The sequence below is a fragment of the Microcaecilia unicolor genome, chromosome 6 (assembly GCF_901765095.1).
Source record: "Microcaecilia unicolor chromosome 6, aMicUni1.1, whole genome shotgun sequence".
Lineage (NCBI taxonomy): Eukaryota > Metazoa > Chordata > Amphibia > Gymnophiona > Siphonopidae > Microcaecilia > Microcaecilia unicolor.
This window is the reverse complement of record NC_044036.1, coordinates 239321170-239337488: the sequence shown is the minus strand read 5'-3', so window position 1 is coordinate 239337488 and position 16319 is coordinate 239321170. Positions and strand designations below refer to the sequence as shown.

At 44.3% G+C, this 16319-nt stretch overlaps 1 protein-coding gene across 1 annotated transcript in view; it reads left to right on the top strand.

Annotated features, from left to right (window-relative positions):
* The window catches only part of LOC115473106 (lipocalin-like), a 91750-nt gene that overhangs the window by 49508 nt on the left and 25923 nt on the right, over window positions 1–16319 (top strand). Inside the window, exon 3 of the mRNA XM_030207768.1 lies at window positions 13694–13941. Within this exon, the coding sequence (XP_030063628.1) occupies window positions 13694–13941 (248 nt within the window). The remainder of the gene's footprint in view (window positions 1–13693; window positions 13942–16319) is intronic.

Sequence of the window (16319 nt, the reverse complement as noted above, 5' to 3'; positions counted from 1 at the left end):
CATGGATGGAGTGGAGGGCAGGAAAGAGAGGAGAAATGTTGGACAAGGATGGAGGGAAGGAAAGAGAAAGGAAGGAAGGAGATGCACATGGATGGAGGGGAAGGGAGAAAGGAGAAATGCTGGACGTGGATGGATGGTAGGGAAGACAGAGGAAGTAGATGCACATGGATGGAGGGGAGTAAGGAGAAATGCTGGATATGGATGGAGGGAAAACTGCTGAGTTTAAGGGCTGGTTTGGAACACATTGAGGGCAGATACTAAAACTCGAGGAAGGTTAGGGACAGGGCTACAGATGGTAGACAGGACGCATAAGGACACAGGAGGATGGTGGTCATGGTGAGAGAAAATATCAAATGGCAAGAAGACACTGCATAAAACAGAAGACACTGGGACCAAAGCGAATAGAAAAACTAAATGATCAGACAACAAAGGTAGAAAAAAGTATTTTATTCAGAATTTATTAATTGGAATATGTCAGCTTTTTGAAATGTGCATCTGTGATATTTTGCATGCAAGTTTCAATTTTTCTGGTATTGATGCATGCCGAGTCTGACTTCTTCAGTTAACTTTCCAGTTCAGTATTTTGCCTTCATATTTTTTTTATTTTTAGTTCCTTGTGTCATGTCTGTTGTGTCATGTGTTTTTCATGTGTGATCAAGGTGCAGTATTCTGGTAGCATGTAGTATTTGCAGCCCTTTTTGTTTTGCTTTTTTTTTTCACGAGGTAGTGTATTGGTGTTTTAGAGCCTGGTGCAATTACAGTTCTGCCTTTTCACGCATACGGTTGTAGCTTGTCCTGTCCTTGGAATTAGTGCTGTTATGGTTTAGTAAGGTTATGAGTGTGTTTTTGCACAAGATTGTGTATAGCATTTTGCAGTGGAGAGATTGTGTGTTGGCCTTACTGAGGTGGCACCAAAACATCAGAAAGGGTGTAGAGCCTAAATCATGACACACTACCTCTTGAAGGATCTACATATAGAGCCTATGCATTTCTAAGGTCAACACTGGTATGGTATGGGAAAGGGGGTGGGGAAATACTACTGGAGATGAAGAGGGAGTGCTGGGTAAGGAGGAAAGAAGGAAGGAAGGAAGGAAGGAAGGAAGGAAGGGAGAAAGAGTTGTCTTGATATCTCATACATATTCATTATGGTTATTTCCCAAAAAAGCCAGCTCTTTTTCTCTTCCTTCATCCATATTAGCAAATTCATTTGCACACATATATATATATATATATATATATATATATATATATATATATATATATGTAAATGAATATGCTAATATGCTCTGCCCCATCCTTTGCCCCCCCCCCCAAATCCCCAAATGAAACAGTCAAACTACGCCCATGAGAAAGGCTAAAGAGGTTAAGGCTCTCCAGCTTGAATAAGAGACAGCTGAGGGGAGATATGATTGAAGTCTACAAAATCCTGAGTGGTGAAGAATGAGTAGAAGTAAATTGATATTTTACTCGTTCCAAATGTACAAAGACTAGGGGTCATTCGAGGAAGTTACATGGAAATACTTTTAAAACAAATAGGAGGAAATATTTTTTCACTCAACGAATAGTTAAGCTCTGGATCTCTTTGCCAGAGGATGTAGTAACAGCAGTTTGTGTATCTGGGTTTTAAAAAGGTTTGGACAAATTCCTTGAGAAAAAGTCCATAGTCTGCTAATGAGACTGACATGGGGAAGCATCTGCTTGCCCTGAGATTGGTAGCATGGAATTTTGCTGATAGTTGAGTTTCTGCCAGGTACCTGTGACCTGGCTTGGCTACTGGTTAGAAAACAGGATACTGGGCTAGATGGACCATTGGTCTGACCCAGTATGGCTATTCTTATGTTCTTATGTTAATGATATACAGATATATGTTTGAACAGTAGCAGCAGCAGCAGCAGCAGCACCTCTTAGTTAACAAAATTGTGCTGAAATAAAATGAAAAACAAAATGAAACAGGAAACTAAACAAAATGATTTTTTTGCCTGAACATCTCTAATATTTATAGATATATGATGCTAGACTCTACATTAGGAGTCACCACCCAGGAAAAGGATCTAGGTGTCATTGAGGGGCATTTTTTTATATGATGTCTAAGTCCAATTTTGAACGTTTTGCTCATAATGTCAAGAATCCGAATAGCAAATATAGCTATTTTTGAAACATCGAAATGTCTCTCTCTCTTTTTTTCTAAAATGGCCACTTGCTAGATGTTTTTTGTGCTCTGTTCATTTATCTTTTTGGTCCATTTTTGAAATAAAAAAGTCCAACTGAAAAACATACAAAATCAAGCCACTGGGATGCAGGAGGAGCCAGCATTCTTAGTAGACTGGTCACACAGACATCCCAGCAGAGCAATGGGGCACCTGGGGGGCACTGCAGTGGACATCACCAAAAAGCTCCCAGTGCTCCCTTATATTGTATATTGAGCCCTCCAAAACCTACCAAAAACCTACTGTCCCCACATATAGGTGACATCTGCAGCCATAAAGGGCTATTATGTAGTAGTGCGCAGTTGGGAACAGTAGGTTTTTGGTGAGTTTTGGAGGGCTCACATTTTCCACCACAAGTGTAACAGTTAGAGTGGATTGTGGGCCTGAGTCCCCTTCTCTATAGTGCACTGCACCAACCACTAGGCTACTCCAGGGACCTGCTTGCTTCTTTAATAGGACTGGCTATAACATCTGAGGCTGTCATAGAGGCTGGTATGTATTGGGGTTTTTTTTAACATTTTTGGAGGATGAGAGTGGGTCAGTGACCACTGGGGGAGTAAGGGAGGGACATTTATTTATTCCTCCAATGGTCATCTGGTCATTAAGGGCATTTTTTTGTGGCTTAGTCATTATTAAAACAGGTCTAGCTCAAAAAGTCTTAATTTTAGTTCTGGACATTTTCGTTTTGTTCTATTATGACTGAAAAATGTCCAGGTGTTAGGAACACCCAAATCCCGCCCTTAACATGCATATGACACACCCCCTTGAGACTTGATGCACTGCAGAAGAACTGCAGAGAAACACATCTGTAAAATGGGTTTCAAAAATACAGATTTAGGTGTTTTGGTGAGAAAAATGACGAAATTCTGCTTTATGCCACTTTTTAGATGTTGTTCACTTTCGAAAATGATCCCCTATTGAACAATATAATCAAATCTTCTGTTAAGTGTGTGGTGGCAGCCAAATCCTCAAAAGGAATGTTAGGAATTATTTGAAAAGGAACATTGAATACTAAATATCACAGTGCCTCTGTATTGCTCCATAGTTTAGCCACATCTTAAGGATTCTGTATAATTGCGGTTCTTACATTTCAAAAGAGATACAGTAGAATTAGAAAAGGTACAGAAAAAAGCAACCAAAATGATAAAATGGATGGAATAATTCTCCTGTGAGGAAAGGATAAAAAGGTTAGAGCTCTTCAGCATAGAAAAGAGAAAGCTGAAGGGAGATATAAAGGTCTATAAAATGATGAGTAAAGTAGAATGGGTCAATGCAAATAAATTGTTTTTATCTTTTAAAAAGAATTAAACAGAATGGAGTTGGTTCTCAAGGAAGAGCATATGGGGAGAATCTTAAAGATCTCAATATGTATTCTTTGGTATAAAAGCTGGATAAGGGAGACATGATCAAAATATTTAAATACCTCCATGGCATAAATGTGCAGGAGGCATGTCTCTTTCAATGGAAAGGAAGCTCTGGAATAAGGGGATAACATGGAGGGGCATAATTGAACGAAAACGTCTATCTCCATGGGCGATCTCCGAGAACGGGTCCGTGAAGGGGCGGAACGAACCGTATTTTCGAAAAAAATAGACGTCCATGTTTTATTCGACAATTTGTGAGTTGGGCGTTTTTGTTTTTCAGCGATAATGGAAAATGAAAGCGCCCAGCTCAAAAACGAATAAATCCAAGGCATTTGTTCGTGGGAGGGGCCAGGATTCGTAGTGCACTGGTCCCCCTCACATGCCAGTACACCAACCGGGCACCCTAGGGGGCACTTTTACAAAAACAAAAAAAAAGGTAAAAGAGCTCCCAGGTGCATAGCACCCTTCCCTTGTGTGTTGAGCCCCCCAAATCCCCCTCAAAACCCACTGCCCACAAGTCTACACCATTACTATAGCCCTAAGGGGTGAAGGGGGACACCTACATATGGGTACAGTGGGTTTGGGGGGGTTGGACGACTAAGCATTAAGCAGCACAATTGTAACATGTAGGGGGGGGATGGGCCTGGGTCCACCTGCCTGAAGTCCACTGCACCCCCTAACAACTGCTCCAGGGACCTGCATACTGCTGCCAGGGAGGTGGGTATGACATTTGAGGGTGAAAATAAAAAGTTGTGAAACATCATTTTTTGTGGTGGGAGGGGGTTAGTGACCACTGGGGGAGTCAGGGGAGGTCATCCCCGATTCCCTCGGGTGGTAATCTGGTCATTTAGGGCACTTTTCGGGGCCTTATTCGTGAAAAAACAGGGTCCAGGAAAAGTGCCCTAAATTCTAGCTACAAATGCATACTTTTTTTCCATTATCGGCAAAAGGCGCCCATCTCTCCTCGGCCGATAACCACGCCCCAGTTCCACCTTCGCCACACCTCCGACACGCCCCCGTCAACTTTGTACGCTTCCGCGATGGAGTGCAGTTGAAAACGTCCAAAATCGCCTTTCCATTATACCGATTTATTCGTTTTTGTGAGATAAACGTCTATCTCCCGATTTGGGTCGCAATATAGGCGTTTTTCTTTTTCAATTATAAGCTGGATAGTAACATAGTAGATGACGGCAGAAAAAAACCTGCATGGTCCATCCAGTCTGCCCAAGACAAACTCATATGTGTATACCTTACCTTGAATTTGTACCTGTCCTTTTCAGGGCACAGACCGTATAAGTCTGCCCAGCAGTATTTCCCGCCTCCCAACCACCAGTCCCGCCTCCCATCATTGGCTCTGGTACAGACCGTATAAGTCTGCCCTCCCCTATCCTCGCCTCCCAACCACCACCCCCTCTTCCCCCCAACTGCTCCGCCACCCAATTTCAGCTAAGCTTCTGAGGATCCATTCCTTCTGCACAGGATTCCTCTATGCATATCCCACGCATGTTTGAACTCCGTTACCGTTTTCATCTCCACCACCTCCCGTGAGAGGGCATTCCAAGCGTCCACCACCCTCTCCGTGAAAAAATGCTTCCTGACATCTTTCCTGAGTCTGCCCCCCTTCAATCTCATTTCATGTCCTCTCGTTCTACCGCCTTCCCATCTCTGGAAAAGATTCGTTTGCGGATTAATACCTTTCAAATATTTGAACGTCTGTATCATATCACCCCTGTTCCTCCTTTCCTCCAGGGTATACATGTTCAGGTCAGCAAGTCTCTCTTCATACGTCTTGGAACGCAAATCCCATACCATCCTCGTAGCTTTTCTTTGCACCGCTTCCATTTTTTTAACATCCTTCGCAAGATACGGCCTCCAAAACTGAACACAATACTCCAGGTGGGGCCTCACCAACGTCTTATACAGGGGCATTAAAACCTCCTTTTTTCTGCTGGTCACTCCTCTCTATATACAGCCTAGCAATCTTCTAGCTACGGCCACCGCCTTGTCGCACTGTTTCGTCACCTTCAGGTACTCAGATACTATCACCCCAAGATCCCTCTCCCCGTCCGTGCCTATCAGACTCTCCCCGCCTAACACATACGTTTCCCTTGGATTTCTACTCCCTAAGTGCATCACTTTGCATTTCTTCACATTGAATTTTAATTGCCGTACGTTAGACCATTCTTCTAGCTTCTTCAGATCTTTTTTCATGTTTTCCACTCCCTCCGGGGTGTCCACTCTGTTGGAAATCTTGGTGTCATCCGCAAAAAGGCAAACTTTACCTTGTAACCCTTCGGCAATGTCACTCACAAATATATTGAACAGAATCGGCCCCAGCACCGATCCCTGAGGCACTCCACTACTCACCTTTCCCTCCTCCGAGCGAACTCCATTCACCACCACCCTCTGGTGTCTGCCCGTCAACCAGTTCCTAATCCAGTTTACCACTTCGGGTCCTATCTTCAGCCCGTCTAGTTTATTTAAGAGCCTCCTGTGGGGAACCGTGTCAAAAGCCTTGCTGAAATCTAAGTAGATTACGTCCATAGCACGTCCTTGATTTAATTCTCCTGTCACCCAGTCAAAGAATTCAATGAGATTCGTTTGGCACGATTTCCCTTTGGTGAAACCATGTTGTCTCGGATCTTGCAACTTATTGGCTTCCAGGAAATTCACTATCCTTTCCTTCAGCATCGCTTCCATTACTTTTCCAATAACCGAAGTGAGGCTTACCGGCCTGTAGTTTCCAGCTTCTTCCCTATCACCACTTTTGTGAAGAGGGACCACCTCCGCCGTTCTCCAATCCCTCGGAACCTCTCCCGTCTCCAAGGATTTATTAAACAAGTCTTTAAGAGGACCCACCAGAACCTCTCTGAGCTCCCTCAGTATTCTGGGGTGGATCCCGTCCGGTCCCATGGCTTTGTCCACCTTTAGCTTTCCAAGTTGTTGATACACACTCTCTTCCGTGAATGGTGCTCTATCCACCTCATTCTCAGGTGTACTTTTTCCAGTCCCTCTCGGTCCTTCCCCAGGGTTTTCTTCAGTGAAAACAGAACAAAAGTATCTATTTAGCAAATTGGCTTTTTCTTCATCATTTTCTACATAGCGTTTCGTTGTATCTTTTAGTCTCACAATTCCCTTTATAGTCTTTCTCCTTTCACTAATATACCTGAAGAAGTTTTTGTCTCCCCTCCTTACATTTCTAGCCATTTGTTCTTCCGCTTGCGCCTTCGCCAGACGTACCTCTCTCTTGGCTTCTTTCAGTTTCATCCGGTATTCCTCCCCGTGTTCCTCCTCTTGAGATTTTCTATATTTCTGGAACGCTAACTCTTTAATCTTTATTTTCTAAGCCACTTGCTTTGAGAACCATATCGGTTTCCTTTTTCTCTTGCTTTTATTTACTGTCCTTACATAAAGGTCTGTGGCCCTGTTTATTACTTCTTTTAGCCTGGACCACTGTCCTTCCACTTCTCGTATGTCCTCCCAGCCCATCAGCTCCTTCCTCAGGTATTCTCCCATTTTGTTAAAGTCAGCTCGCTTGAAATCCAGGACTTTGAGTTTAGAGTGGCCGCCGTCCACATGAGCCGTTATATCCAAACAAACCGTTTGATGGTCACTGCTTCCCAGGTGTGCAGCCACTCGGACATTTGACACACTATCCCCATTCGTGAGCACCAGATCCAACATGGCTCCCTCCCTCGTGGGTTCCGTCACCATTTGTCTGAGCAGAGCACTTTGGAAAGCATCCACAATCTCTCTACTTCTTTCCGATTTTGCAGGCGGAACCTTCCAATCTACATCCGGCAGATTAAAATCTCCCAACAACAGCACCTCTCTTTTCTTCCCCAACTTTTGAATATCAGCGATCAGATCTTTATCTAGTTCCTCCAATTGTGTCGGGGGTCTATAGACAACACCCACGTGGACCAAGGTTCTATCCTCTCTTTTTAAGGTGATCCATATCGCTTCTTCCTTTCCCCAGTTCCCTGTCATTTCAGTTGCTGCGATATCTTTTCTCACATACAGAGCTACTCCTCCACCTTTACGTCCCTCTCTATCCTTCCTAAAAAGATTATAGCCTGGTATGTTTACATCCCATTCATGTGAACCATTGAGCCATGTCTCTGTGACTGCAACTATGTCCAAGTCAGCCTCCAAAATCAGGGCTTGAAGGTCATGAATTTTATTGTTTAGACTGCGAGCATTTGTGGTCATTGCTTTCCATCTACATTTCCTATTATGTGTTTTGGTTTTAGTGATTTGTGAGGGTGTTTTCTCTTTGGGTACCTTCTCATCTTTTTGTTCCCCCTTCCTTGCTTTTTCTTTTTTTTTTCCCGCTTCAGTTTTATTTTCAGGAACATCACAGTGCTGTAGTGGAGCAAAAGAATTTTGTAGTGGCAACACTTGTGCGGGCGGATGTTTCTGTGTCACATGATGAAGTCTGCCTGAGCCTACTGTGAACCATCTGTTCTTATGTGGTTTTATTCTTTGAGGCAGTGGTGAGAAGTTATGATTCTGCACAGTCCTATAAGTTGCTTTAATTACATCTAATTCTTGCATTACTTTACAGAGCTCTTGTTTTAAAGTAGATAGCTGAAGACAGATAGGACAAGCTTTAAGTCTCCAGATGATTGGCCTTGAAACTAAAGCACCACAATTATTGCAAAGAATTCCCTTGATAACAGCACTTAGCTGACACTTTTGGGAGATAAGCACCCCCACAGCTGGAGGCAGGGTTGGCCTCAAACAAAAGGACATACCACTTATTTCTAACTTTCCAGGTGCTGGAAGTGAACCAAACTCCTGCAAAGGAAAGGTTTAATTCTGACCTCTAAATCCCAAACTTCTCAACTATCTGGCTTTTAGGTGAGATACCTGATAATCTCTTTAATTTTAATGCTTATTGCTTAATAAATTTAATTAGCACTGTGAAACCTCTCTTTCTTTCTTTCTTTCTTTTTCTTTCTTTCTTTCTGTTCCTGCCAAACTCTGATAGAGAGGAGAGGCATGATGAAGGTGAAAGGCACAGGCTCAGACGTAACCTAAAGAAATACTGCTTCATAGATATGATGGTGAATTCATATAATGGCCTCTTGGTGGAGGTAGTGGAAACAAAGACTGTATCAGAATTCAAGAATGTTTTGGAGAAGTACATAGGATATTCATGGGACAGGAAGGGATAGGAGATGGTATGGATGGGCAGACTGGATAGGCCATATGGTCTTTATCTGCTTCATTTTCTATGAAAAAAAAATGAGAAGTCTCATGAATGGCAGGCATTATTATCTTCCTTTTGTTTTTTATTGGTAAGCACAAATTATTGGTCAATATGACATATTAGTCCAGACCTTCTAGTTATGCCTCTTCATTATCCACTTCTTTAAACCATGCTATCTCACTTGAGATCATCAAACACCACTACCCCAAGATTTCTCTTGTGTTTGGTGAATATTGGCTTCTTACCTCCACTCCTCTCCCCACTATGTATGCCTCTCTGGGATTTCTGCATCCTAAATACATGACCCTGTCTTGTTTGCATTGAATGTTAACCACAACCACTTGACCACTCCATAAGCTTGATTTGATCACTTCACATTCTACTTGTTCCCTTAGGACAGTGTTTCCCAAACTGTACAGGACAATGTTTACCAAACTGTAGGCCGTGGCAAACCTGCAGGGGTGCCGAAGGGAGAGATGGGAGTTTATAAGCCACGCACTACACACACCCAGCAGTTAATCCCAGGCACTGCAACTGCCAGAGGTTGAAGGAGTGGGAAGGTTATGTACCATATAGTCACAGGTGAGCCAGGGAGACTTATCTGTTCATTTCATGGCCGGTCTTAGGCTGGGGCGACAGAGGCGGCTGCACACCAACCTCCGAGTCCCGGCCAGCCAATCAGAATCATCCTTCAAAAATATATTTCTTAAATTTAAAAACAACAAATTGTTTGGCTCTGTTGTTTGAATTTTGCTATGAATGTTAGGATTGTTGTTGCTATTGTTGGGATACATAGTAAAGTAACATAGAGGGGAATAATCGAACGGCGCCGGCGAAATAAATCGCTGGTGATACATTTTGGCGGCGCCGCAAACAGCTGGCCAGACCTGTATTTTCGAAAAAGATGGCCGGCCATCTTTTGTTTCGATAATACGTTTCCGGCCAGCCAAATGCATTGGATTTGGCCGGGGTTTGAGATGGCCGGCTTAGTTTTTTAGCCATAATGGAAAGTTATGTCGATCATCTCAAACCCCAGCCAAATTCAAGGCATTTGGCCATGGGAGGAGCCAGCATTGTTAGTGCACTGCCCCCCCTGACATGCCAGGATACCAACCGGGCTCCCTAGGGGTCACTGCGGTGGACTTCAGAAAAGCTCCCAAGTGCATAGCTCCCTTACTTTGGGAGCTGAGCCCCCCAAACCCCACCAAAAAAACCCACTACCCACAAATGTACTGCACCCACTAAAACTGCTCCAGGGACCTGCATACAGCCTCTAGGACTTATTGCTGCTGTATAACTTTGGCACACCAGTTCACACCTGAAGACTAATCTCTCTGAAAAAGTCCTTTCTTGAAATAACCACGTTTACTCACAGTTAACTGCAGATCAAAGGTTGTGCCCCACTGGCAAAGAGTCCCCTGGTACTAAGATTAGCAGTAGGTCAGAGCTGGCACAATGGTGTACAATGCCCTCTTTCAGCACCATTCAAGGTAAGAACTACGTTCTCTGATGTGGGTAACACAGGAAAGGGATCTAAAACTGTCTTATCCTTAAAATCGAGCGTGGTACCGGAAGATTGGAAGGTGGCCAATGTAACGCCCATTTTTAAAAAAGGCTCCAGGGGAGATCCGGGAAATTATAGACCGGTGAGTCTGACGTCGGTGCCGGGGAAAATGGTAGAGGCTATTATTAAAAACAAAATTACAGAGCACATCCGAGGACATGGATTACTGAGACCAAGTCAGCATGGCTTTTGTGTGGGGAAATCTTGCCTGACCAATTTACTTCAATTCTTTGAAGGAGTGAACAAACATGTGGACAAAGGGGAGTCGGTTGATATTGTGTATCTGGATTTTCAAAAGGCGTTTGACAAGGTACCTCATGAAAGGCTACAGAGGAAATTGGAGGGTCATGGGATAGGAGGAAATGTCCTATTGTGGATTAAAAACTGGTTGAAGGATAGGAAACAGAGAGTGGGGTTAAATGGGCAGTATTCACAATGGAGAAGGGTAGTTAGTGGGGTTCCTCAGGGGTCCGTGCTAGGACCGCTGCTTTTTAATATATTTATAAATGATTTAGAGATGGGAGTAACTAGCGAGGTAATTAAATTTGCTGATGACACAAAGTTATTCAAAGTCGTTAAATCGCGACAGGATTGTGAAAAATTACAAGAGGACCTTACGAGACTGGGAGACTGGGCGGCTAAATGGCAGATGATGTTTAATGTGAGAAAGTGCAAGGTGATGCATGTGGGAAAAAAGAACCCGAATTATAGCTACGTCATGCAAGGTTCCACGTTAGGAGTTACGGACCAAGAAAGGGATCTGGGTGTCGTCGTCGATAACACATTGAAACCTTCTGCTCAGTGTGCTGCTGCGGCTAAGAAAGCGAATAGAATGTTGGGTATTATTAGGAAAGGTATGGAAAACAGGTGTGAGGATGTTATAATGCCGTTGTATCGCTCCATGGTGCGACCGCACCTTGAGTATTGTGTTCAATTCTGGTCGCCGCATCTCAAGAAAGATATAGTAGAACTGGAAAAGGTGCAGCGAAGGGCGACTAAAATGATAGCGGGGATGGGACGACTTCCCTATGAAAAAAGACTAAGGAGGCTAGGGCTATACAGCTTGGAGAAGAGACGGCTGAGGGGAGACATGATAGAGGTATATAAAATAATGAGTGAAGTGGAACAGGTGGATGTGAAGCATCTGTTCACGCTTTCCAAAAATACTAGGACTAGGGGGCATGCGATGAAACTACAGTGTAGTAAATTTAAAACAAATCGGAGAAAAATTTTCTTCACCCAACGTGTAATTAAACTCTGGAATTCGTTGCCGGAGAAAGTGGTGAAGGCGGTTAGCTTAGCAGAGTTTAAAAAGGGGTTGGACGGATTCCTAAAGGACAAGTCCATAAACCGCTACTAAACGGACTTGGAAAAATCCAAAATTCCAGGAATAACATGTATAGAATGTTTGTACGTTTGGGAAGCTTGCCAGGTGCCCTTGGCCTGGATTGGCCGCTGTCGTGGACAGGATGCTGGGCTCGATGGACCCTTGGTCTTTTCCCAGTATGGCATTACTTATGTACTTACAAAAATGGCCACTACCGCATGGACTACAACAGGAAACAAAACAGGGCACACTCTGACCCAGTAAGCAGGGGGAAAAGCAGAGCCTACCAAATACCAATACCTATACCCACCACAATGCATTGCTGATGTGACTCTGCAGTGCAAATAACAGAAAAGGTGCCACACTCGCCTCAGAGCCACATCACAAGCAGGCAAAGGCTGTCGGAGGACAGAACACATTCTGCTGTCATGGAGGTGGGTACGCATTTGAGGCTGGCATAGAGACTGGCAAAAAAGTATTTGTAACCTGTTTTTTATGCTGGGAGGGGGTTGGTGACCACTGGGGGAGTATGGGGAGGTCATCCCCGATTCCTTCCGGTGGTCATGTGGTCAGTTCGGCCACCTTTTTGAAGCTTGGACCTGAAAAAAAAGGGACCAAGTAAAAGCGGCCAAATGCTCTTTATCGCCGGGTTTTTTTTCCATTATGGGCTAAAGCCGGCCATTTCATAACCCTACCTATGCCCACCCATGTCCCGCCTTCGCGTCGCTGCCGCCCCCTTGAACTTTCGCCGGCTCTGCTACGGGAAAGCGGCGATGATGTCAAAATAGCGGCTTTCGATTATACCGATTTGGCCGCTTTTGCGAGATCACCGGCCATCTCCCGATTTGTGTCGGAAGATGGCCGGCGATCACTTTCGAAAATGAGCTGGATAGTAACATAGTAAATGACGGCAGATAAAGACCTGAACGGTCCATCCAGTCCCAACAAGATAAACTCATTATACATGGTATGTGATACTTTATATGTATACCTGAGTTTGATTTGTCCTTGCCGTTCTCAGGACACAGACTGTAGAAGTCTGTCCAGCACTGTTCTTGTACTAAAATTTCTGAAGTTAACGTCGAAGGCCCTTAAAATTTACACTCAAGTCCATCCATATTTATTCCGCCACGATCAGGGCGCAGACTGTAGAAGTCCGCCCTGCATTGGTTTTACTCTCCAATTACCGGTGCCGCCGTCAGGTTTGGGAGAGATTGGGGAGAAGTAATCTCTGTCACTGAAACTTAAGCTTTTCTGCTGGCTGCTATTTTCAAAATAAAGTCTATATTTGATAGTTTGTTCATGGCTTTGTAAACCTTGTCTGTTTACTGTTAAGAAACCAAACTATTAGATGGATTGTTTATTTCCATGAAGTGAAGTACATCTGTGGCAGAGGAATACTGGGGACTGTCCAGCCTATGCACAATCTTCCTCTGAATGGAGCAGTTTAGTTTCAGATACCTCCAAGTAAAGGCTTCTGGGGATTTCTGTTTGCAGTTTCTGGATTCACTGGGCATAGTGAGAGGTGTGCCTAGATATTTAAGAATGAGGCACTCCTGCTACTGGTTTTTGGCAAAGGAATTCCTGGAATAATTGTCACACCAGTTTGGCCAGCTGATAAGTAAGACAGTAAAGAAAACAATTGTGACTGTTCATCTGCTTCTGTTGCTACTTCTGGCAAGATAGATACAAATTTGTATATGGTCTCAGTTAAAAAAAGAAAAGAAAAGAAAACTGGCTTATTTATTTAAACAATAAAGTACTTGACTTTGTTTGATTTTAGACATAAGACAAGGTGGATATTAATAAAAGATGAATATCCTCTGCTAAGTGGCAGTGTCGAATCTGATTTCAAGGTTTGAGAAGTTGTGCAGTGCTCAACAGTCACACACATCCCGTTAGTAATTATAGTTATTCAAGAATAAAATATTATTTTTCCTTCCATTTAATTGTTTTGACCTAACTACTTAATATGCAGAACTGTTACGCTGTGTTACTGTATTTCTTTTGACTTAGGGCTGCCATGAAAAAATTATTGACACAAAGTTTGGGAACTACTGCCTTTGGAAGAATCCAGGAGCATGTGTATCCACTTTCCTCAGGAATCTGCAGACCACGTAGCCCTCCACCCTGGAAATCCCAGGAGCATGTGCAACCTCACTCTGGAAATGTGAAAATTATGTATATTTCTCTGGGAATCATGAAACAACCATACCCCATCAAGAACAAGAAGAAGCACAGATTGGTATTTCCCAACAAAAAATGTATACATGGATATAAGTTCATTTCATTTTATATATTTATAATTTATAAACTACCAAGTTCATTAAGCAATTTACAATACAACATACATAAGAATATCAATTACACACAACCCATTACAACATTGATGAACATAGACCAACATGGCCCCTGCCAACACAACAATCTCTATATAATAATTGGTCAATCTGCCTCCCTGGATGGCTGGCTGGCTGGGTTTGTAACCGTATGCTAATGAGCTTACATAAGCTCGCCTCCAGCTTTCCCTTCCCTCTCAATGTCCCGCCCTCGTGGAAAGACGAAATGACGTCAGAGGAGGGCGGAACACTGAGAGAGAAGGCAAGGGAAGGCTGGAGGCGATGCGAGCCGAGCCTGCCGCCGCTGCGACCTGAGGTATGGATTGGAAGGGAGAATCGCTGGACATGGATGAAATGGGATGGGAGGGCAGAGGAGGGGAAGGGAGAATCGCTGGACATGGAGGGGAGGGGACAATTGTTGGACATGGAGGGGAGGGCAGGGGAGAAAGACGAGAAAACGCTTAGATGATAGCCTTCCTGTTTCATTTGTTCCGAAACAGGCGTTTTTGCTTGTTTCAAATATTTATCTAGTATATGGGAGCAATTCTATAACTAGGCACCAGAATTTAGGCACCCTGATGTCACATGCTGAGTGATTATATAATGGCATCTGGGCACCCAAATTCCATTATATTATACTAGCATAAGTCATCATTGGTCAATGTGCATTCAGTTACACCTATTATGCCAGGTCAATGGTAGGTGTAAGTGGGTGTGCTAAATGTGACATTTATGCATTCAACTTGCAGCGTTTATGTCAGTTCTGTTTTGAGCTCCTGCCAATATGATTTATATCAAGCAAGATGTTTGACAATTCTTCTTACATTATTATTTCACAAGCTGTTAAGCCCATTAAAACGGGCAATATTTTTTATTTCTGACATATAATGAAAAATTTAATGAACGTAATGTGTAGTGCTTGAAAGGGTGTGGGGAAAAGTTGTGGGTACAGAGAGAGTGACAGTGTGTATATGTGTGTGTGTGTGTGTGTGTGTGTGAGAGACAGAGAGAGAGCTGCTAGGAGTCCCTGTGAGAGTGGAGGGTCATTTTCTCCTTAGCCAGTTGTTTGAGGCAGCAAAGCAGGGCTCGTTTTTGAGTAGCCTGCCCCCTCCCCCATACATCTTCCTGTAACCTATATGGGGTATTGTGCAGTATTGTTGGACTTCAATGAGTTCACTGTATGTGTGGTGTGTGTGAGCGACGTACCTGGGATCCATTCTCAGTGTCGCTGTCCCGCTCTGTGTGTGTGTGTGTGTTAGAGAGAGACAGAGAGAGAGTGCGTGTGTCTGTGTGAAAGAGAGAGAGTGTGAAAGTGAGTTCAGAGAGAGATAGAGACAAAGTGTATGTGTGTCTGTGTGGAAGAGAGAGAAGAGAGTGTGTGTGAGAGTGAGTTCAGAGAGAGAGAGACAGAGACAGAGTTGTTTGAGGCAGCAAAGCAGGGCTCGTTTATGAGTCGCCTGCTCCCCCTCCCCCATACTTCTTCCTGTAACCTATATGGGATATGGTGCGTTATTGTTGGACTTCAATGAGTTCACTGTATGTGTGGTGTGTGTGAGCGACATGCCTGGGATCCTTTCCCGGCGTCGCTTTCCCACTCTGTGTGTGTGTGTGTGTGTGTGAGAGAGAGAGTGTGTGTGTGTGTGTGTGCCTGTGTGAGAGAGAGAGAGTGTGAAAGTGAGTTCAGAGAGAGATAGAGACAAAGTGTGTGTGTGTCTTTGTGAAAGAGAGAGAGAGAGTGAATTGAGAGAGAGAGAAAGAGAGAGAGAGAATCTCCGAGTTCCAGGCCTCCCTCCCTCTGAGTTCCAGGCCGGCCTCCCTCCCTCCGAGTTCCAGGCCCCTCCATCCCTGTTCCAGGCCCCCCTCCCTCCCTCCGAGTTCCAGGCCCCTCCCCTCCCTCCGAGTTCCAGGGCATCTCCCTCCCTCCGAGTTCGCCACCACCCCTCCCCCAAGGTCGCCGCCGCCCCCCCCCCCCCCCGGAGGTCGCCGCCGGCCCTCTCCATTGAACTCACAGCGCCTCACCTCCGAAGGCTTTGGTAGTGGCAACAGGTTTTATTGGCTGCTAATCGCAGCAGGGGCAGGCACTCGCCAGGAGGTAGGATCTGTGGGAGTGATGTGGAAGGGCATAATCGAACACAAACGCCTATCTCCATGGGCGTTTATTTCCGAGAACGGGTCCGTGAAGGGGTGGGCCGAACCATATTTTCAAAAAAATGGATGTTTTTGAGCTGGGCGTACCACGGGTGCTGAGTCCCAACCCCCCTCCCCCAAAACCCACTATCCACAAATGTACAACACTACCATAG